The sequence below is a fragment of the Myxocyprinus asiaticus genome, chromosome 6 (genome assembly GCF_019703515.2).
Source record: "Myxocyprinus asiaticus isolate MX2 ecotype Aquarium Trade chromosome 6, UBuf_Myxa_2, whole genome shotgun sequence".
In the NCBI taxonomy this organism is placed as follows: Eukaryota; Metazoa; Chordata; class Actinopteri; order Cypriniformes; family Catostomidae; genus Myxocyprinus; species Myxocyprinus asiaticus.
Window position 1 is genome coordinate 21367236 of NC_059349.1, and position 22358 is coordinate 21389593.

At 36.3% G+C, this 22358-nt stretch overlaps 1 protein-coding gene across 2 annotated transcripts; it reads left to right on the forward strand.

Moving 5' to 3' along the window:
- The first annotated feature begins 11 nt into the window (after positions 1-11).
- Positions 12-22299, forward strand: LOC127442673 (sodium/potassium-transporting ATPase subunit beta-3-like). Of its 2 annotated transcripts, none has more exons than XM_051700870.1 (7): positions 12-144; positions 17760-17888; positions 18102-18200; positions 18356-18543; positions 18692-18742; positions 21247-21333; positions 21509-22299. In XM_051700870.1, exons 1-7 carry the CDS (start codon positions 51-53, stop codon positions 21674-21676), a joined length of 816 nt encoding a protein of 271 aa, XP_051556830.1. In that variant the 5' UTR covers positions 12-50; the 3' UTR covers positions 21677-22299. The 2 variants fall into 2 exon arrangements, with proteins under 2 accessions (XP_051556830.1, XP_051556829.1); XM_051700869.1 differs by lacking the exon at positions 12-144 and adding an exon at positions 13086-13338.
- Positions 22300-22358: the final 59 nt, after the last annotated feature.

The window sequence follows — 22358 nt, forward strand, 5'->3', positions numbered from 1 at the left end:
GCATATGTTGAAAAGAAAGACAAGAACCGTAAGGACATCGCTGTGTTTAGATGTGGCCTGTACATGTAGCTACTAAACAGAGCTCTTGCTTCTCATTGGCTGGTATGAAGAAACTGCTAGGAGTGACCGTCCTCTCACCTCAAGGTAACTATTTTTTAAGTGTAAGAGCAGGAATCGCAGGAACTCTCCATGTTAACACGATTTTTTTGGTAAATAAATGATATTCTGAGACTGCTTTTGTGAACAACATATGTTATTTAAAAATAAATCAGTCAATTTGGTGGATTATACTACAGCTCTGAAAAAAATTCAGAGACCACTGCAAAATTATCAGTTTCTCTGGATTTACTATTTATAGGTATGTGTTTGAGTAAAATGAACGTTTTTGTTTTATTCTATAAATTACTGACAACATTTCTCCCAAATTCCAAATAAAAATATTGTCATTTAGAGCATTTATTTGCAGAAAATGACAACTGGTGAAAATAACAAAAAAGATGGTGTTTTCAGACCTCAAATAATGCAAAGAAAACAAGTTCATTTTTAAACAACACAATACTAATGTTTTAACTTAGGAAGAGTTCAGAAATCAATATTTGGTGGAATATCCCTGATTTTAGATCACAGCTTTCATGCGTCTTGGCATGCTCTCCATCAGTCATTCACATTGCTGTTGGGGGACTTTATGTCACTCCTGGCACAAAAATTCAAGCAGCTCGGCTTTGTTCGATGGCTTGTGGCCATCCATCTTCCTCTTGATCACATTCCAGAGGTTTTCAATGGGGTTCAGGTCTGGAGATTGGGCTGCCCATGACAGGGTCTTGATCTGGTGGTCCTCCATCCACACCTTGATTGACCTGGCTGTGTGGCATAGAGCATTGTCCTGCTGGAAAAACCAATTCTCAGAGTTGGGGAACATTGTCAGAGCAGAAGGAAGCAAGTTTTCTTCCAGGATAACCTTGTACGTGGTTTGATTCATGCGTCCTTCACAAAGACGAATCTGCCTGATTCCAGCCTTGCTGAAGCACTCCCAGATCATCACTGATACTCCACCAAATTTCACAGTTGGTGCGAGACACTGTAAGTCTCCAACTAACCATTAGATGAACAGGTGGAGGGTTGGCCCTGACCACGAAGGTGCTGAATTGGAAAAAGTATTTTATTAAGTCCAGGGTAGTGCTGGAAACATTGAGAAGAGCAGGAAGAGGTAGTTTAAACAAAGACAGAGAGGAGAGGAAAGGAGTGGAGAGCAGACACTGGCATCCATTGGCATTCTCTGAGAAACTAAACCAAAAGTTGCTTTGTTTCATTGAAAATGACAAAAAAAATAAAGGATGAAATCCCACACATCAGTAGCATCAACTACTTACAGCACAACACTAAAGCTTTTAGAGCAAACACTCTAGTTAAATATCTACAAAATGGGCAGAATGGCAATCAGATAAATGTTTCTGACACTGTGAGTGTTAACTATTAATCTGTAGACATTTCCCAACTTTTAATAGTCACATATTTCTGCAAAAAAGTGACAGAGAGTGAGAGAGCAAGACATAACCATATATGGCAAAAAACAAAAGCAGAGCCAGGGATTTATGCTGCTTAAGTTAAGAAAAGGAAGAGTATAGAGGATTTATATTCTTTCAGATAGAAACCTTAGTCAGCCTGCAATATACAGAAATAGGACAGAAATGTAATTACTTAAATGCCACTGAAGAAACCATGAACTCAAAGGTTACTTGTTTTGTAATGTGTTTTTACAGTCTTGAACAGGACAGTGAAAGTTTACAGTTCTCTCACAATGTGTATATTAAAATCTTATAATACGTTTCATTTATTCATTCAGCATTCAAAGCAATATACATATAAGGAATGCTGCAACACAAAGGATATTATAAAGAAGACAAAGTAAAACAGATGTATAAATAGGCAAGGGGTTAGAAAAAAACTATCCAAGTGTTATACAGTTGGAATGTTCAAGGTGCAATACAAATTAAGCTCAACAGATGGTATTTTTGGCATAATACACAACATTAAAATTCACAATAGTCACAATGCATAAACATTATACATGTTAACAAGATTTAGTGTGATAAAATCACTTATTAACCTTATGTGCAAAGTTATATCCAATATTACAACTTTGTTGTAATGATGACGTATCACTGGTAAACCTTGTAATCTAGTAAGTGCCAGTAAACCACACTAAAATCATGTTAACATTTATAATGTTTATGTCTTTTGGCTATACTTTTGAAACAATGTTTCTTGTGTATTTTAATGTTTATTGACTGGCCCCATTCACTTACATTGTAAGTGCATTAATGTAACTTCAGTTTTTGCTTTTAATTATAAATTATTTTTTCTGGTAATCAACATTATGTAACAAATGCTGTCAATTAAGCTTAACTTGTTTTGAACCTGGGAACATTCCTTAAACCCTTTGATGCCTACCTTGCATCTTTAGTGACCCAGGACCTCATTCCACCCCCTGTACCTCATCCAATTTTTGGAGTAATGCCCTCTTTAGTATTCCTCAACCTTTCTCTTCTGAATGGTGTAACAAAACAAACAAATAAACAAAAAAACAAAACAACAACAACAAATGGCAAAAATATTTTTTTATAACTGCTTTAACTACCAAGTGTATAGGGTAGTTAAAGACCATATAGGTTATCTATAGTGTCTGTTTTTTTTTTTTTTTTTGCACTTCTGTAAATAATATTTTTGTAAATAAAAGTAGCACAGAGGGGGCTCAACGAGTACTGATGCTGACTACCACACCTGGAGTCGTGAGTTTGAATCCGGGGTGTGTTGAGTGACTCCAGCCAGGTCTCCTAAGCAACCAAATTGGCCTGGTTGCTAGGGAGGGTATAGCACATGGGGTAACCTCCTCGTGGTCGTGATTAGTGTTCTCGCTCACAATAGGGCATGTGGTAAGTTGTGCGTGGATCGTGGAGAGTAGCATGAGCCTCCACATGCTGGGAGTCTCCGCGGTGTCATGCACAGCAAGCCACATGATAAGATGTGCGGATTGACTGTCTCAGAAGTGGAGGCAACTGAGACTTGTCCTCCGCCACCCGGACTGAGGTGAGTAACCGTGCCACCATGAGGACCTACTAAGTAGTGGGAATTGGGCATTCCAAATTGGGAGAAAAGGGGATAAAAAAAAGAAAAGTAGTGCAGAACAGTGCAGTATGGATGTGAATACAGCAAATTAATCAGGGTGTCAGGTTTTGTATGAAGATCCCAAGCGCAGACAGTCAAAAAACAAAAACCAACAGGGAAACACAACCAAACACATGGAGACCAAGAGGAAGAATCCAATATAAGACAACAGACACAAGGAAAATATTAAGAGGAAGAAATCAAGAGGCAAAGGAGGAGGGAAGGTGTGGCAAATGAACAGATAATGAGGGAAATGAGGGGGAAGGGCCAAGGAATGACAAGGACATAAACAAGCAGGACAGAGAACATGATAGCAGATGAAAACACCACAATATAACAAGTGTCAGGATCCTGCCACTAAAGTGAAAAAATAAGACAAGGGAGATACGGCAGGATCCTGACAAAGGGTGGGGTCTAACAAATCTTTTACAGTCTTTCTAGTTGCTGATTTTCTTCTCGAACTTTAGGTGAACTAGTGTGCCTGACTGCCCTCACATGACCTTTCTTTCAGGCCAAAAAGACGGAACAGGAATTCCACTTTGCACCGTATATGGCCTCCTATGGTTTAGTCATTACTTTTTTATAGCCACTGCCCAGTTAACATTTTTGAATATTTTTATTGTTAAATGCACTATATAAATACAGATGAACATACTGCATGTGTTTGTTTATGACAATTTCCTTGTGGTGGTGGATGCAGAAACTACTGCTCTGGTATATCACAAATATGTTTTTAGAGGAGGTACTACAGGTAGAAAGAATGATGACTTTACTCAATATTTTGCCACTACCAAACTTTCAGAAAACATCCAAAATAATGGCCAACTTTATATACATTTAATTTGTATTATTTTATATCACTTTTACTAATATAGCAAATGCAATATTTCATGTTTCATATATATATAACCCCCTGATTTCAGATTTGGCTCTTTAAACAGTGTTGCTGGTAACTGTCAGAAGGGTTTCCTGATCAAAGAATGTAGGAAAAAAGTTAGCCTATTTATCTGTAATTCAAAGTGTGTGTACCAGTATGATGTGGCTGACTAATTTTGCTTTTGACAACATTGCAAAGATGGCAACAACACCACTAATTTGGGATTTTAAGGAGATTAGATGGAGCAAATTCTTGAATTGTACAACATGCTTCATCATTCTGCTTTCTTGAACAAATCCAACATTAAACCAATTCAATTTGACAGCTTCAGCAGGGTGCATTTCCAAAACCCTCCCTTCCTTTCTCTACAATGAGCAAATTCCCCTTTTGTGTTACATAAGTCACCTATATTCAAAGAGGTCTTGTTTCTAATTAACAGCACTGCTTCATTACAGCTCAGCTGCACTGAGATTGCATGATCCTTTCCAGTATAGACTACTGGATAAAGAGACTACTGGATTATTTCTAAGGATGACACATTAACAAACAGTCATTTTTGAAAATGCTGTCAAGATATTTTGTTACCTTTATTTTCCATGTCTTAGATCATTATTTTCCTCTGCTGGAATCCAGGGATTTCTACCTGCTTTCAGGTGCTGGACGCAGGGGCGTTAGTATCAAATAAAATACAGATATATATATATATATATATATATATATATATATATATATATATATAAAAATTAAAGCTGCAAGCAGCGATGAACGGGCCCTCACACCCTGGTGCACGTTGGGGCTGCTGTGCCATGGGAACGGCATTCAAGTTTTGTAGCACTTTTTATGTTATAATGTATTTAATTCTTCAGGTCATGTATTTGTATGTAATTTTGAGAGGACAGGAGAGTTAAGGAGGTAAAGGCTTTTATTTCACAACAAATATTATCAAAGATACGGAAATAACATCAGAATAGAGATACTGACATGTAGCCTGACAGAATCTTATATCACAGCAGATATTTAAACAAGACAACGTGTTTTTCTCAGGCAGTTTAGTAGGCCTACTTTAGCTGCGTCTGTCTGGAAAGTTCATTTTTCCTGAGGTAAGACACTTATTACTTCACAACAAATACGACTTTTATAACTATACATAAAAACATGTCACTTCTTGTTGCCAGTAGGTGGCGCTATGACTATAACTGAATATTGGCACGTAGGTGTATTCAGGCCGGGACTCTTATCAAACGTGAAGTTTGGGGAAGATTGGACTTGTATGTATGAGTTATAACAACTTCCTGTAGCCTCTAAATGAATGTAGGGCAAATGAGGACATAAAATAGTTTAGAATACTGCATGTTCACACTGACCACACCCACAAGAACAAATAAATCAATCTGATTGGCTGATGAATCTGACAAACTGACTTTAGATGCCTATTCACATGCACTGTTGAGGGATTCTGAAGGCATGACGGTAGAGATGGACGATCCCACTTATTTACTTTTCAATCTGATACCAAGTACTTTTAGGCCAATATCGCCGATATAGATACCAAAACCAATACCTCTCTTAAACATGGTTACCACAGTCGTGGTTACTAATACAATATTACTACAGTAAAGCCATGGTAAGTTTTCATAAGGGTTTCATTTATTAACGAGGATTAAAGATCATTATCAGTGTTTTAACAATTCTGAATTTAAATAAACCTGTAAAAATTGTCAAATAAGCCCATTATAATACATGTCACGTCTATGTTTGTCATTACTTAGTGTGAATAACTCCAGATGCTGTTTTTCTGTCATTACCTCAGGACAGCACTGCGCCCTCTTTGAACGAGTGCTGTGACTGAAAGGATAAGCGCTGACTGACTGCTGATGTATTTGAGCATTTATGCGCATCAAGATGAGCAGAAGAAAAAATAGTTACAGTATCATGCAACAGTTTGCTCATTTAATACTTTTTTTTTCACTTCGAAGCTTATGAGATGCATTAATATTCATGTAATCTAAATAATAAGTGTGTCATAATTTTGTGTCATTCTCAGCACGCAGGGTGAAAATGTGCAGTAACAAATAATAAAGTATTGGCAATGTAAAATATATGTAAAGTATGTAAGTTAGATAGGTCTATGTGTAATATGTTTATATATGTAGCACCGTGGTCCTGTGAGGCACGACATTTCGTTCCCTTGTATGTTTCTACATATAGCGGAATGACAATAAAGCTCACTTGACTTGAGTTTTAGTCTTACACTGAGGGGCTGTTCACATTGAGCGCGTTTATGTGTCCGTCTGCGCTGTTTTATAAATGATTTCAGTGTAAACGTGCGGTAGACAGACGTCTTTGACGGCTTGTTTGTGTTTTTAGACGCCATGTAAAGTTAAAAAGAACTTAAACTGTTAAACATCTCAAGTCAAGACACATACGTTTTCCTCTTTTGTGGCGCTGCGTGTAATTTTAGTCCAAAAACAAATGCATTAAAGCACGTGAACAGCACATAACATGATTTCAAACACTGCGCTGATATTAATATATATATATATATATATATATATATTGAATATTAGCTAATATATAGGACTATGTGATTACACAAACACCGTCAACACAAGTCGCGCCAGCTTCTAGCAGAATTAAAATTAATAAACGTATTCAGAGCTGAATATTGTGGCTGTTAACTTGCGAAAAAACTTGGAATAATTTCACGGCTCCCAAAAGCTGTCTTGTTAAATACATAGAAATGAATACGTCTGCCAGTGTATGTCAGTGGATGGGTGCTACACTTTAAAAATAAAATGCAATAAAAGATGCGGGGAGACGAGAGTAGCGGAAACACAGACACATTAATTGACCGTTCTATATTTGAAAAAAATAAATAAAAAATAAACCCAGCGACCTCGGAAGTTCAGTCAGTGAGGACCATAAACTCTCCGCTTCAGCAGCATGAATTTGCACGAGAACATCGGTGATCAAGATGGCACTGCTCACGAACACCCATCGCACAACCCAGCCATGAAACACTCGGTTTATATAGGAAGGAAACACTGGGTTCCGGCGCTGCACATTAACAATCAGCTCACCTGAAGCTGTGTCTCGTTTGGAAGGCTACGTGCTAGGTAGGACGTGTCCTTTGAAGGCTGCAGTATACCGAGTGTCCTCCTTTAAACAAGCCTAGTTTGAACGAAACAGCCTTCGTAAGACAAACGGAAACGGAACGTAACATGGTTGCTATGACAGCACGTCACTCTTTAACAAGCGCGAGCGCTTTGAGTGAAAAGGGAACAAAGTCCCTTTAGAAGGGAATGTATGAGGTACATTTTAGGAGAGTTATAATGATGTAAAGAGAAAAGAAAATAGATTTTACAGGTGTACTTTTAGTCTAATACTTTATTTTAATTATATATTAATATAATTATACATATTATATACTCTGCACCCATCTATTGAGGTACTTCAACTTGGGAATTAACATTTCTTGTGTTTGAACATCATATTTACGGGCAAATTGGCACCATTTTTTTTAGACATTTGCATTGAAGCAAAGAATTGTGGGTTGTGAGTGCCCACGAAGGATACACCTCATGCATCCTCCGAATTCCCATGAAAGAAGGTCGCATTCGAAGGCTGCATTCGGAGTGTCCTACTCGCTTTTTTGAAACGAGACAGCCTTGATGACGTATGCAGCTGACAAATGCAACCTCCGTAGGATGCATCCTTCCAAATGACACAGCCTGAGAACGATTAAGAGAGAGAGAGAGAGAGAGAGAGAGAGAAAGACAAAACACACACTACATACACACAAACAATATGGCCGAGAAGGCAATCACAATGAGGGACATGTTTCGCTTTCCTATTTCCCGGAAAAGAGCGCGAACTGCAGAAAAAACTGCTGACACTAAACGACTCTGATAACAGCCAGAACAAACATTTATCATAAATTCAAAATCACTCAGAGTGGCAATTACAACACACTGGGTTAGACATGGGTTTTCTAGTATTTTTACATTTCAGTTGATATTTTTATTATATTTTATTTATATAAAAATTAACAAATATGTTTATTAACAATAAACTTTAACATTCAAACATGCAAAATACCTCAAAACATTTGAATATACACAAAAAGAAATGATAAGATTTAATGCATTGCCATGGAAACAGTATTTAAGATATCAAGAATCCCTTAAGAATTTTAAATCTGCACTGTCTTGACATTATTCTACATTTTTTTTCTTTTTTGAAGCAATTCAGGTTAACATAATAGGGATATTTTTAAAGTCTGTTAAAAGTGACACACTTCCTTCCGCCAGTTGGTGGCATTACGACCGTGACCCACAGTAGTCACATCAATATGATCAGCCTGCAAGGACAGACATTTGGCTCAATTTTGATGTTTTTAATGTTCTGCATGCAGAAGATATGAGACATTTCCTTATTCCATTTTTTTGATGTTATTTTATCGCTTCGCCATGGCAACACCATTCGATATATCAAAAACCTTTTCGCAATTTAGCATCGTCAATGTCTTGGCACAATGTCGCCCACATTTGGTACCTGTAACATGAAATATGTTTGAGTTATAACAACTTCCTGTTTCATGGCGAAACATCGAACTTTGTCAGGACGCCACGGACACGCGGTTCAAAGAAAACTCAAAAGCATTTTTCTCAAATTTAGCATCGCCAAGGCCTTTAGATTAGACTGACTGAATATGATGTTGATCTGATTTAATCTCTAGGAGGAGTTCGTTAAAGTACGAAGCCTGGAAATGGCAAAAACTTAGCAAAAATTGAAGAGAAAAATCACAATGGCTAACTTTCTGTTGTGTTTAGGATATGGTTCTAAGAGACTTTTTTGTACGTGTTACATATGCCTACTGATTTTCTTACGTGTAGGTGAAACGTGGCGTGAGGGCTGCTTCGTTGAAATTTTGTAGGTGGCGCTATCGAGCCATTTTGCCACAATTAATTCTAAAACCAGTATCAGATGTAAATTTTCCCCACTTTTGAGATGTGTGCAAAGTTTCATGAGTTTTCGAGCATGTTTAGGCTCAAAACTGTGACTTGTTTCATATCGAACTTTGTCAGGCTGCCTCGGACACGCCCTTCAATGAAAATTCAAAAGCTTCGCAATTTAACATCACCAAGGCCATTGGATTAAGACTGACTAAATATAATGTTGAACTGATTCAGTCTATGGGAGGAATTTGTTAAAGTACAAGACCTGGAATTGGCTGTTGCCAATAGGTGGCGCTATGACTGAATATTGGCATGTAGATGTATTCAGGCTGGGACTATTATCAAACATGTGAAGTTTGGGGCAGATTGGACATTGTATGTATGAGTTATAACAAATTCCTGTTTCATGGTGAAACATCAAATTTTGTCAGACTGTCACGGCCACGCCGTGCAGTGAAAACTCAAAAGCTTTACAATTTAGCATCGCCAAGGCCTTTAGATTAGAATAACCAAATATGAAGTAGATCTGATGAAATCTTTAGGAGTTCATTAAAGTACGAGGCCTGGAAATGGCAAAAACTGAGCAAAAATTGAAGAGAAAAATCAAAATGGCTGACTTCCTGTTGTGTTTAGAGCATGGGTCAAAGAGACTTTTTTGTAGGTATTGGCATGTTACACGTGTACTGATTTTCGTATGTGTAGGTGAAACAGCGTAAACCGCACATCGTTGAAAGTTTGTAGGTGGTGCTATCGAGCCATTTTGCCAAACCTAATTCTGAAACCCATATCAGATGTAAAGTTTCATGAGTTTTCCAGTATGTTTAGGCCCTCAAAAATGCGATTCATTTGGGAAAAAAATAATAAACGCACCATCGGTGCTCGGGCCCTAAAAATGTAAAAAAAAAAAAAAAAAAAAAAAAAGACAGATCTATAGCTCAAATCTACTACTAGCAATTTAATGAGCAAACTAACTAGCTAATATCCCCCTGACTTCAAATAGCTTTTACTGATGTCTAAATCACATAATTTTTGATAGAAGCAAGAGATTAGCGAGCGTTAGCTTTTAGTAGCTCATATAAAGGAAATATTATCAAATCTGTGCAGAAATAATGGTAAAACAGGATATCAATTAACAACAACTTCAGCTAAACTCAAATTATCACTACTCATTTACACAGCTGCAAACATAGGCTTGGTAAATACCTTTCAGTCTTTCTCAACTATTCAATTTCAGTCATATGCCTCTACAAGTCGATTAGTAACATTAATTATTATTTTTGCATATGAGGTTATTTTTTGGGGGAGGGGAAGGAGAGAGGAGGGACACAGGGGGGCGAAGGTATATTTGATTGGATAGATCGCTGTTGAGGAAAAAAGTTCACTTTAACAGGCATCACTATTAGACTCTTGTTTTGAATAGGAAACCATATTTCCCTGATCAGTATATGGTTAATTTATCAGGAAATTTTACTGTGGCAGTGGCTCAGCAGAACTTTAAAAGGGGTCTAGCGACACCCCTGGCTGGTTGCTTTAGTTTGGGTTGTGAATATACCCATATATGCTCATTTTAGACCCTATCCACATATTATTAAGAAAAAATCATCAAAGGTTATATTTCTTGCCAGTTTGGGGTGGGTCATGCCATTGCTTGAGTCAATGTTGTAGTGTCGGGAAGGACAGTCGCTAAAACAGAAATTTCTGTAGCACCATAGAGACACAGTGTTTATAGTTTTTTGTAAAAATTAAAGGCTTACTGTAGTTGTCTCTGCACGTTAAGCTGGGATGTGAGAGAGTAATTTGACACTGAAAAAGTTACACACTTCAGCTTTAACATTCTTAAATTACACTGAAAATCCTAATAAGCTGACTTTACACAATTGATTGAGTAAACTTGTTTCCTCAATTGAACTGAGCAATGGCTTCTCCAAAACTTGCGTAAAGGGATAGTTCACCCAAAAATGAAAATTCTCTCATTATTTACTCACTTTCTTGCCATTCCAAATGTGTATGACTTTCTTTCTTCTGCTCAACAATAAGATTTTTAGAAGAAGTTTTCAGCTCTGTTGGTCCTCACAATGCAAGTGAATGGTGACCAAAAATTTGAAGCTCCAAAAGCACATAAAGGCAGCATAAAAGTAATCCATAGTGGTTAAATCAATGTCTTCAGAAGCGATATGATAAGTGTAGGTGAGAAACAGATAAATATTTAAGTCCTTTTTTTATTATCAATCTCCACTTTCACTTTCACACTTTGATTTTTTTCTTTTTTTTCTTTTTTTTGGCGATTCGCATTTTTGTGCATAACACCACCTACTGGACAGGGAGGAGAATTTATAGTAAAAAAGGACTTAAATATTGATCTGTTTCTCACCCAAACATATCAGTTTTTTTTTTTTTCTGAAGACATATATTTAACCACTGGAGTTGTATTACTTTTATGCTGCTTTAATTTTCTTTTTTTGGAGCTTCAAATTTTTACTAACCATTCACTTGCAGTGTGAGGACCTATAGAGATGAGATATTCTTCTAAATACCTTTGTTTCTGTTCTGCAGAAGAAAGAAAGTCATACACATCTGGGATGGCATGAGGGTGAGTAAATAATGAGAGAACTTTCATTTAGGGGTGAGCTATTCCTTTAAGTTCACTTTACATGGTGATCATATAGAATTAAATTAACTATTTAAGTTCATGTAACTAGATGCAAGTAGACTTAAAGCAGAAGTATGTAACTTTTTCAGTGTTAAAATACTTTCTTCTATCCCAGCTTAATATGCACAGACATTCATAAGTAAGCCATTTATAGGTTAATTTTCTTGAAAACCGTAAACACTGTGTCATTGTGGTGCTATGAAAATTCCACTATTTCTTTTGAGCTACTTCTACAAACACAATAACATTGACTCGACCAATGTTGTCGGCCGCAGGACTATCGATCAAGTGCAGAAGGGGGCGTATTCAGAAAGCTTTGTTAAAAACAATGTTTATTTTTGCAGTTCCGTTTTATGGCGCTAGTGGTGCATTACATCCACTTTTACTCAGATTTGCTCTTTAAATGTTGTTGTTTCTACTTAATCAATTTAATTGAATGGACTCAAATTTAGGTCATACTATAACACACCTTTAATAAAGAAGATTATAATTGATTCTTGGTCAGTCATTAAATAAATGTATTTCTCCACCGAAATGCATAGACACCTGTACCTTAGTTGCACATGCAGAAGGAGAATTCAGATAGTGTTAACAGGGTCCAACTTGCGCAAAGGGGACACAGATCACTGTGGTGACATCACACAAACAACTTTTTGCAACAGAACAACATAAATAATCCTAATCCTAAAACCTCTGTGAATTCTTAATAACAACTGTGTAAATGCCCCCATTTGTTCCCTTTGACAAAGAAAGCATAATTCAATAATTCAAAGCATTCCCCATAGCCCCAATTTTGTACTCAATATTTTAAGTTATTAACACTTAAAATCTTAATTGTATGGATTTTTAAGTAAAAGAAGTTCAAGGAACATAAATATTTGTGTTATTGGCCCAAAACTTGACATTTCAAGTAATACTTATTTAAGACAATTTGATTATTCCAGTAATGACTCCCATGACCCCCCCCCCCAAATTAGAAACTATAGTTAATGCATAACAATGGTAATTTAGACCTTGACATCCCAATGTTGTTTTGGTCATGGTATGAAGGTAATACCATGGGTTTTGACCACGTACCATGGTTATACCAGTGTATTATGTTTAGTATCTTGGGGTAGCATGTAAATATCTTCTTATATGAATAAGGTTATCATTCAGTACCATAGTATGTATCAAAGTACCATGGGACTCTGATCTGGTCCCATTAGCTATTGAACCATGAACACTGTACTATTTAGAAGAAGAAGAAGAAGAAGAAGAAGAAGAAGAAGAAGAAGAAACATTATATGGCGATGACAATCAAGATTCTATTTCATTTTAAGATTCAAATCATTCTGCAATTTCAGGGTTGCAAAGGTCGCGCACGCGCACAACCAGTTCTACCTCCCCCAAGATATAACGTGGATTGTTGGAACAGTTTGTAATGAGCATTGCGTTGCAGTACATTTGGAGACGTCAGAGGCCGGAGGTTCTTCGCTCTTCCATCATAACATCAGCCCACTGATTTTGGCCTCATTAGACCAGATCACGTCGTACATATACAGTTTCTCTAAATCTAGCACAAATCTGCAACATGTCAAGAAATTGCGAAAAAACAGGGGATGGCAAAGAGCCCGAAAGCAGCTGGAAAGACGTGATCTACAATCCAAGAAGTGGACAATTCCTCGGTCGGACTGCTAGAAATTGGGGTGAGTTCACACAAATCCTCTGAAACAGCACACATTTCACGTTCTTCATACTGAAGGCTGGATGTTATTCTGCGATGCTTGCTCGCGCGCCCTGAAGCCCGTGATGAAAGATGCATCTTGCAGAAATAATGACCTATAATAAACGACATATCGGATAAATGAGAATGAGCGCGGCTTTTGGCAATTCCATTTAATTCATTACGTGTCTGTAATTCATAATCTAGACTCTTGAGTAATGAGGGCACCCTCTTAGGGTCAATTAATGAATTCCTCTAGTGCACCGATACATGACGAAAGGGATCATTATCTCAGGCATACCGATCAACTCTTTCACTGATGACATCAATTTAGTCTCGTCTCGCCGCGTTTTGAATACAAAAACAAGATTTGGTGGTTTGCGTTTAGACTTGATACTTGGCTACAATGACAAATGGAGTGGTCAACGCGATCTCCTCAGTAATAAAAAATAACAGTAACCCCAATTAGGTATAAAAAAAAAATAACATCTAAAATTTGGGATCAATATAGGAATGTTAAGGGGAAGCGTTGACAATGGCTAAACAATATTTAAAAGCTTCCCATGTACACATCTCGGGAGTGCTGGAGATTCGGTATCGAGTGAATTTTCTCGATGTAGAGTGAATATCTTATAGCCTACCGCTAAATCAATGGAACTGTAATAATAGCTTCACTAGACACTAGTGCAGTTTTTCAGATAGCAACAATTATACCGTAGTGTTGTGGCGTTCTGTCTACCTACATCTAAGCAAGGCCCTTGTTTACACCATTTACTGAAAAATAATTATTTACTGAAACCTTTATATTGTCCATAGAGGGGATGCTTCTTCAATTCGTGGTTTATGTACAGTCAGAAACCCATTGCCCTGTGATATCTGACATGCTAAATGTGTGATAGTGTCATTAACCTTCACGTGTCCTTATTGACCTAAGGCCAATATTATGCTAGTCAATTTAACTGACTGTTTTTGACCAGTAGCCTCATACCAACGCGCGAGCAAAAGATTCATCGTCAGTGATTAATCGCTCTCAATTAGGACAGATTCTCTAAATCCTTTGGCAAATAGGACACACTCTTATTATTGTTGTTCGTTTGAAGACAGCTGCATGGCATCGTCACCGCACTCCATAACATCAGCAGTGACGATGCAGGTCGCTGTGACGTAGCCTGGCCTTTGGGAATCCGTTTTCGCGCCTCACTAAATCTTCTGTTCGAATGACACATCTGATCATCGCCCGGGCGAAAACGATCAAATGCTGAATGGACTATGACTATTATTTACTAGAGATAAATATAGGCTGTAATATAAATATTGCCAAATGTAGTCTTATTTGACATCTTTATTGGATCCCTTCTAACAACTCTTGTTCAGTTAATGTTGCTTTATTCTTCATTGCCTAATTTGCTGATAATTAGGGTTGCCACCTTGGCCCTGTAAAACCCCTGGACACCTGATCAGTGACCGAAAAAACGTAGGCTATTGCTGGCGATCATACAAGAAATAAAACATATTATTAATGATTGTTTAGGCTACCCCTTGCTTGATATAAAACATACTGCATTATACAGCATATTATTCAATCAAACAATAACATCAGTACAATCAAAAAAATATTTTAGCTTATTTTTAAGATACACGTTTAAATTTAGTAGAATCTATAGTTTGTACAGTATAAAAATCATTATGTCTACGGAGAGTCCTCATAAGGATAACCACACCAACATGTGTGTGGGTTTGGATGGTTTACGAGGACTTTTTTTTGGTTATAAACTGGTAATTACAAGGGTATTATGCTATAAATGTGGTTTATAAGGACATTTCTAGTGTCCCCATAATTAAAATCATTTAAAAAACATACTAGACTATGTTTTTTTGAAAATGAAAAAAAGCAGAAAGTTTTTTGTGAGGGTTAGGTTTAGGTGTAGGGTTAGGGGATAGAATCTATAGTTAGTACAGTATAAAAACCATTATGTCTATAGAGAGTCCTCATAAGGATAGCTGCACCAACATGTGTGTGTGTGTGTGTGTTTGTGTGTGTGCAGGTTTAACATATTGTTTACTTCTTCTGGACTTATGCAGTTTGGAGTTCTTGAGTTTATGGTTCACACTGAACATTTAAATGTTTTAAAGTGTATAAATATATATATGTAAGTTATAAGTTATGTATGAAGTATAAAAAAACATTCGTACATTTAAACAACAGAAAATCAAATAATAATAATAATAATTAGAAGATTTTCGGTATGCATTTAAAAATTGATGTGTTTCAAATTCATAACAAATTTCCATCAAATTGAATTGAGTAATCTTTAACAAAATGAAGTAAAAAATTGTTTTGATATCTGAAGATTCACTAATTTAATATATTCTATTTTTAATTATTATTATAAATTATTATTAATTATATTTGTGCCATTTGCTTAATTTTCTCAATGCGACTTCAATGTATTGCATAATTTTAAAGTTTTGTTAATAAATTCAGCAGGCTTACGCATCATGAATGTGAGACCAAACCTTGTGTTTCTTGAATTCAAGCAGATGGAGGGCTATATCTGGGGCCTATCAAATGAAAATGTGAAGACAGAAACTAATAATAAAAGTGATATTGTTAATGTATTTTACATTTGCCGTTTTTGAACATTTATACATTATTTATTTATTTTTATAGTTTTAACAGTGGTATTTGTAACAAGACCATAGTAAGCACATGGAAGCATGAATCTTCTTCACTACCATTGTTAGATGTAACATGATTTCTATAAAACAAACTATGGCATTTTTGTAATTATAAACAGTAGGCCTACTCTAAACACATGTAAAAACAATAAATACAAAATATAAATATTTATAAATAATTATATTCCATCACTCCCCTAATATAGCCTATGACAAATTTAATAGAGCTGAAGTAGTGATATGATAATATTTATTATCAATCTATTTCTGCCTAAAGTACAGTTAGTGTTATTATAGTAAATTCAAGGGTGGTGATGTGGAATTCTGTGTCGAATTCAAATGGTTTCTGCTTCTCACTGATTCTCACAAAGCTGCGAGTTTAAGAGCTCGAGCTTTAAGAGCTTTGCGCTCGCGCTGCTCTGTCCATTGAGCCGTATCCATCTACAGAGCCATACAGGTGCATTAGCGGTTGTACAGCCGCCTGTGTATTTGACGCTGCTAAACCAGATACTTTAGATGTGTACCAACCCGTATAATTGAGAACCAACTGATATACTCCAAGTCTAGATAAATGTTTTAATGCAAAGAGGAACTTGATGATAGATTTCATTATTATGACTGATAAACGCCCCCCATTTGTAACCTAACCTTCTCTACTAATTTGCTCTCAGCACCCCCTGGCCAAGGGCATAGATTTGGCTTGAACATTGCGGGGGGTTGCAGGGTAAAGCATTAATATGTTTCTATTGATCATGGTATACATATTGAGGGGGTTGTAATGGCATGTTTTGATAATTGGGGGGGGGGGTACATAATTTACTTATTCGGATTTTATTTATTTTCATTGGTATTTCTTTATACAACACACAGAAAAATTATTAAAAATTGAATACAACTACATAAATTTACATAATTATAAATAAATCATCAGTTTTTCAAATCGCCATTTTCATGCTTATGCGATCATAAGCATTCCTACAGATAATAAATACGGTGGATGATACATCGGTGCAGATAATATTTTAATAATTTATTTTGGCTGTAGTACAATAACAATATAAAAGCTAATAATTCAAATTATCTTTATAATTTCACACCTAAAAATATTCCTGATTTTTCTCTAGTCTTTATACACAAAAAGATATAGCGACCTTTATATATTTTAGGAGGGGGTCCCTCGCAAAGTGATTGTCATATTTGGGGGTCCTTGGCATCATAAAGTTGAAAACCCCTGCATTAGGTTAAACCAACAAAACTAATTTAAAGGGTTAGATAAGGTGGAAATAGCTCTTTTAGGTAACAATAGCATGTTACCACTTTTTGCAGAGTAATCTTATTCTGCGTTGCTATTTTGTTTTATTTTACACTGTTGTTTTATTTTATTTGTTAATACTACATGTCTACTTTATTTACACTATCATTATTTTAATTATTTTGCATTGCTTCGGCAACATAAATGCACAGTTCTTGTCATCCCACTAAAGCACAGGGAAATTAAATGAGCTTGTGTGGCACACCGTCTGATAAACTAAAAGTTCTTTATGAAGCTTCTGGAAAAAAATTGTGCTTTTGTTGGTCTTAGTTGCATGGTTCAGTTAAATGAATGTGTTTGATCAGTTATGCTTATATTTAATAGGCTACATTTTAAATGTATTTGAACTGTAATCAACATAGTTCTGCTAAAGTCAAGCAAAACAATTGAATATCAAAGTGATTGTGTTTCAGGCCTCATCCTCCTCTTTTACCTGGTCTTCTATGGCTTCTTGACTTTAATGTTTGTCTTCACTATGTGGGCGATGCTTTACACGCTGAATGAAAACACACCCAAGTATCGAGATCGTGTTGCATCCCCAGGTGAGCTCTTCAATGTGCAGCTCAAGGTGTTATTGGGCTGTGTTCATTACACAGTTATGTGGTATCTATATAAATTACTATAGCAGTGAAATATCACATTTGTCTCAAAGCATTAACAGCTATTTGTTTTAAATTAAAAGGACTTTCTGTAAATGTAATGAATTTTCAACTCAGTTACATAAACTTAATTCATAATTGATTTCTTTTTTTCAGGGTTGGTTATCAGGCCAAACTCTTTGAATATAGTTTTTAACAGGTCAAACCCCCATGAATATGGGCAGTTTGTCCAACATCTAGAAACATCTCTGCATCGTAAGTGCTGTACACTTTCTCTCCCACTGTTTTCTTATTTTGGGACTGCACCTCCAGTCATTTTTAGCTAATGGTTAAAATCTTTAATAATTAAGTTAACATTACCCCAACTCAAACTCTTTCTGTCCACCCCCTTTTTCATTTTTCATGTCCAGAGTATAACGACTCAGAACAAGCTAAAAATGACTTATGTATGGCGGGTCAGTACTCTGAGCAGGATGAGGAATCTCAGAAGAAGGTGTGCCAGTTCAGGAGGAGTTTACTGCATCGTTGCTCCGGTTTGGAGGACACCACCTTTGGTTATGCTGAGGGACAGCCATGTGTTATTGTCAAGATGAACAGGGTAAGTGACTTAATTTCATTCTCTTTATTACACTCAATAAAACTGACACTAATGTACCCAAACACATATTTCAAAATGGCTGGGTATCCATATCTATTTACAGTTAGAGGGTGAATCACTCGGATATTGTATTATTCTTAACCCTCAGGTCATTGGTCTTAAGCCTGCTGGAGATCCATATATCAACTGCACATCAAAGGTAAATAATTGAGCTCTTTAATATAAGTGCAGGTAAAAATCATAGACTGATTCACATTTCTGAGAGATATTAGCCTATATATGTTTATAAACTTGTAGTTATTGTAAATGTTTTTATATGTGGTGTTTATGTGATTTAAAGCTGCAATTTGTTAGAGAAATCTGGAAAATGAAACTTACAAAGCACAAACACCTCAAAACAAACAGGTATCCTACCCTTTCCAAACCGATAAAGCTCCTATAATGACAATTTCTCAGAGTAATCACAACCAAAACAGATCAAGGTTTGCCTTCATTAGGTTCTTCTAATGGTTGTGTAAATATAAAGCCCCCTAATCACTTGTATGTTTAAGCATATATGTTTAAAAGGACAGTTCACCCAAAAATGAAAATTCTTTCATCATTTACTCACCCTCATGCTATTCCAGATGTGTATGATTTTGTTTCTTCTGCTGAACACAAACAAAGATTTTTAGAAGAATATATCAGCTCTGTTGGTCCTTACAATGCAAGTGAATGGTGACCAGACATCTCAAGCCCCAAAAAGCAGATAAAAGCAGCATAAAAGTAATCCTTACAACTCCAGTGGTTTAATCAATATCTTCAAAAGCGATACGACAGGTGTGGGTGAAAAACAGATCAATATATAAGTCTTTTTTTACTATCAATCTCCACTTTCACTTTCACATCTGAAAGTCACATGGGGCGCCTGTTTAGTTTCAATTTCACATCTGAAAGTGAAAGCTGAGATTTAGAGTTTTATGCACTTAAGCAAACAGGAAAGTTTCAGCTTTCTAATTACTGTATATAATTAATATGTTGCTATTGTTATATTTTTTTCAAAACATTGCCATAATATGATAAATTACATTGGCTGATTTAAATGTGGAGCAGAACTTCCCATCCCCAACCTCACTGATACATGTTTGGGTGTTTGTTTTTGGAAAATTTCTCATGGATTTCAGCTTTAAGGTTTGACTTAAATGTTGTTTTATCACCTGCCTGGATTTATAATAGTTAGTCCGTTCTCTCTCACAAGTGTTTTTTTTTTTCTCCCTGTCTTTTTTCTTTCATGTCTCTATTGCATGCTGCCAGTTGAACTCTTAAGTAAAGTGATGGGTAAGATCACTGTATTAATGGTATCCCTTGTTCTCCCGGTCTCTCTCGATTTTCAGTCACTGAAGTGATTGGGCATGTCCATATTATATGCTGTGCATTCAAATAACTTCTTGCATGATCTCTATTTTAGAATTAATAAAGCAGTCTTTTCCAGAGACACAAGTGCAACTTTTGTTAAAGATGGACAGATAAATGTTGGACAAATAGTAATTAATTTAGCATGGCAAAGCAGAAGCATGACTTTCAATGCTTGTTCTGCCTTGTTTCTTATTCATTGAAGGGGCAGCTTATTACATCCGCTTTGTCTGCTCTCTGCTGAATTCCATTATGTACTGCATTCAAAGCCTATTTAAAGGTGCACCCAGTATATTTTTTGTTTACGTTGTGCTGGCTGATATGACAGTTGTCTTGGCTTACACTGACACCTAGTGCCGTGTATGCAGAATCACACAAAAACAAATGTTTTCAGTTATCGATGTCATTGTAGAAATGCACAATTTGCACTCAGCCATTATTAATTTATTCCTGTTTGTGAAAGTGTTATCTTATATCTGCCCTCGTAAGGCAACCTGCCCCATGTAAAAAAGAACAGACTAGAATCTTTATCTAATGTGAGTGTACTTGATTTTAAACATATATTTCAAAAGTACTATTCATTTCTTTATGTGTAAAGTTTTTTTACTGAGTGCACATTTAAATGCTGCTTTATATGTTATATGGAGGACTTACATTGGTGTTAAAGGGATAGTTCACCCAAAAAATGATAATTCTCTAATTTACTCACCCTCATGCCATCCCAGATGTGTCTGACTTTCTTTCTTCTGCAGAACACAACTGAAGATTATTAGAAGAATATTTCAGCTCTGTAGGTCCATATAATGGAAGGAAATGGTGACCAAAACTTTGAAGCTCCAAAAAGCACATAAATGCAGCATAAGAGTAATCCATATGACTTCAGTGGTTTAATCCATGTCTTCTGAAGCAATCCAATCGGTTTTGGGTGAGAACAGACCAAAATATAACTCACTTTTTCTCTATAAATCAATTAGATTGCGTAAGAAGACATGGAGTAAACCACTGGAGTCATATAGTTTTACTTTTATGCTTTGTGTATGTGCTTTTTGGAGCTTCAAAGTTTCAGTCCCCATTCACTGCATTGAATGGGACCTACAGAGCTGAGATATTCTTCTAAAAATCTTAGTTTGTGTTCTGCAGAAGAAAGAAAGTCATACTCATCTGTGATGGCATGAGAGTGAGTAAATGATGAGATAATTTTCATTTTGGGGTGAACTATCCCTTTAAAACTACATCAAACTGCATCATTCACTCTTGCCCGGTGGCAATGTGTCCTGTAGTTGTTTGAATGTCTCCTTTCTATTTCTTCAGCGTGAGAAACCTCTCCGGATGCAGTACTTCCCCTATGATGGGACTATCGATAGGATGTACTTCCCTTACTATGGTAAAAAGGCACATGTAAGTATGAAGCTGAGCACATGCTTAAAGGTTGTGTTATCAAATAATATTTCTGTCATTCTGTCAATGTGCAAGGTGAATAAAAAAATTTAAAAACGAAAAAACGAAACTAATTTAAAACATTTCTTTAAACTGAGTTCGTGTAGTGAAGTATACTCTCTCTGACCCTCTATAGGAGGGCTATGTTCAGCCTCTGGTTGCTGTAAAGCTGCTGCTGAAGAAGGAAGACTACAACTCTGAGCTGACTGTAGAGTGCAGGGTGGAGGGCTCTAACCTTAAGAACAATGACGAGCGTGACAAGTTTCTCGGACGTGTCACTTTTCGGGTCCTGGTGACTGAGTAAACCGGTAGCTGGTGCGGACACAAAAGGGAACTTGCACTACTTTTCTTCCTATTGTCCCTTTTTAAGCTCTCCTATGTACTTCCTGGTGCTCCACAGCAGGACTAAAGGACCTCATTTTAACCCTCCTCAGACAAGGCATGACTGATTGCTTTTTACTAATGTCCCATTCCACGTCTTAACAGGATCACTGTTTAGTCTCCTGCCTAGCACCTCCTCCTACTGAAGATGTGACTGTTGCTGAAAATGTAATTGTATTTTACCCCGGGCCTTGCATTCCCTAGATGTTTTGAATTCTTGAACATAATTGCATTTTACCCTCAAAGGGATTTTGTTTACAATGTGATTGATGAGACAAGGGTTAGTCAATACTTTAGTGTTCGGTTGGTGTTTTTGTGTTTGTCTTGTGTTCCTCTCTGTGAATATATTTAATGATCGCATTATCAAACTACTGTAAGATTTATGTAGAAAAGTGGCACATAACCTGACACATTTTTGAAATGCTAAAAGGTGCCAAATGGGTAACTTAAATGATTTTCATAACCTCTGCATGGATCCTGTTCATGCAGATGCCTTAACAGCCATTTAACATCTTGGTACAAATGCTATTTTGACAAATAAAAACAAAAAAGATTGTAATGGCTGGATATTGTCTGTTGTATTTAGATATGTGTTATATTCAGAG

Coding starts and splice junctions, on each gene's coding strand:
- LOC127442673 (XM_051700869.1), top strand. CDS start 13,224: ATGTCAAGAAATTGCGAAAAAACAGGGGATGGCAAAGAGCCCGAAAGC. Junction 18,743..21,246: donor ATATCAACTGCACATCAAAG/GTAAATAATTGA, acceptor CTATTTCTTCAG/CGTGAGAAACCTCTCCGGAT. Junction 21,334..21,508: donor ACTATGGTAAAAAGGCACAT/GTAAGTATGAAG, acceptor GACCCTCTATAG/GAGGGCTATGTTCAGCCTCT.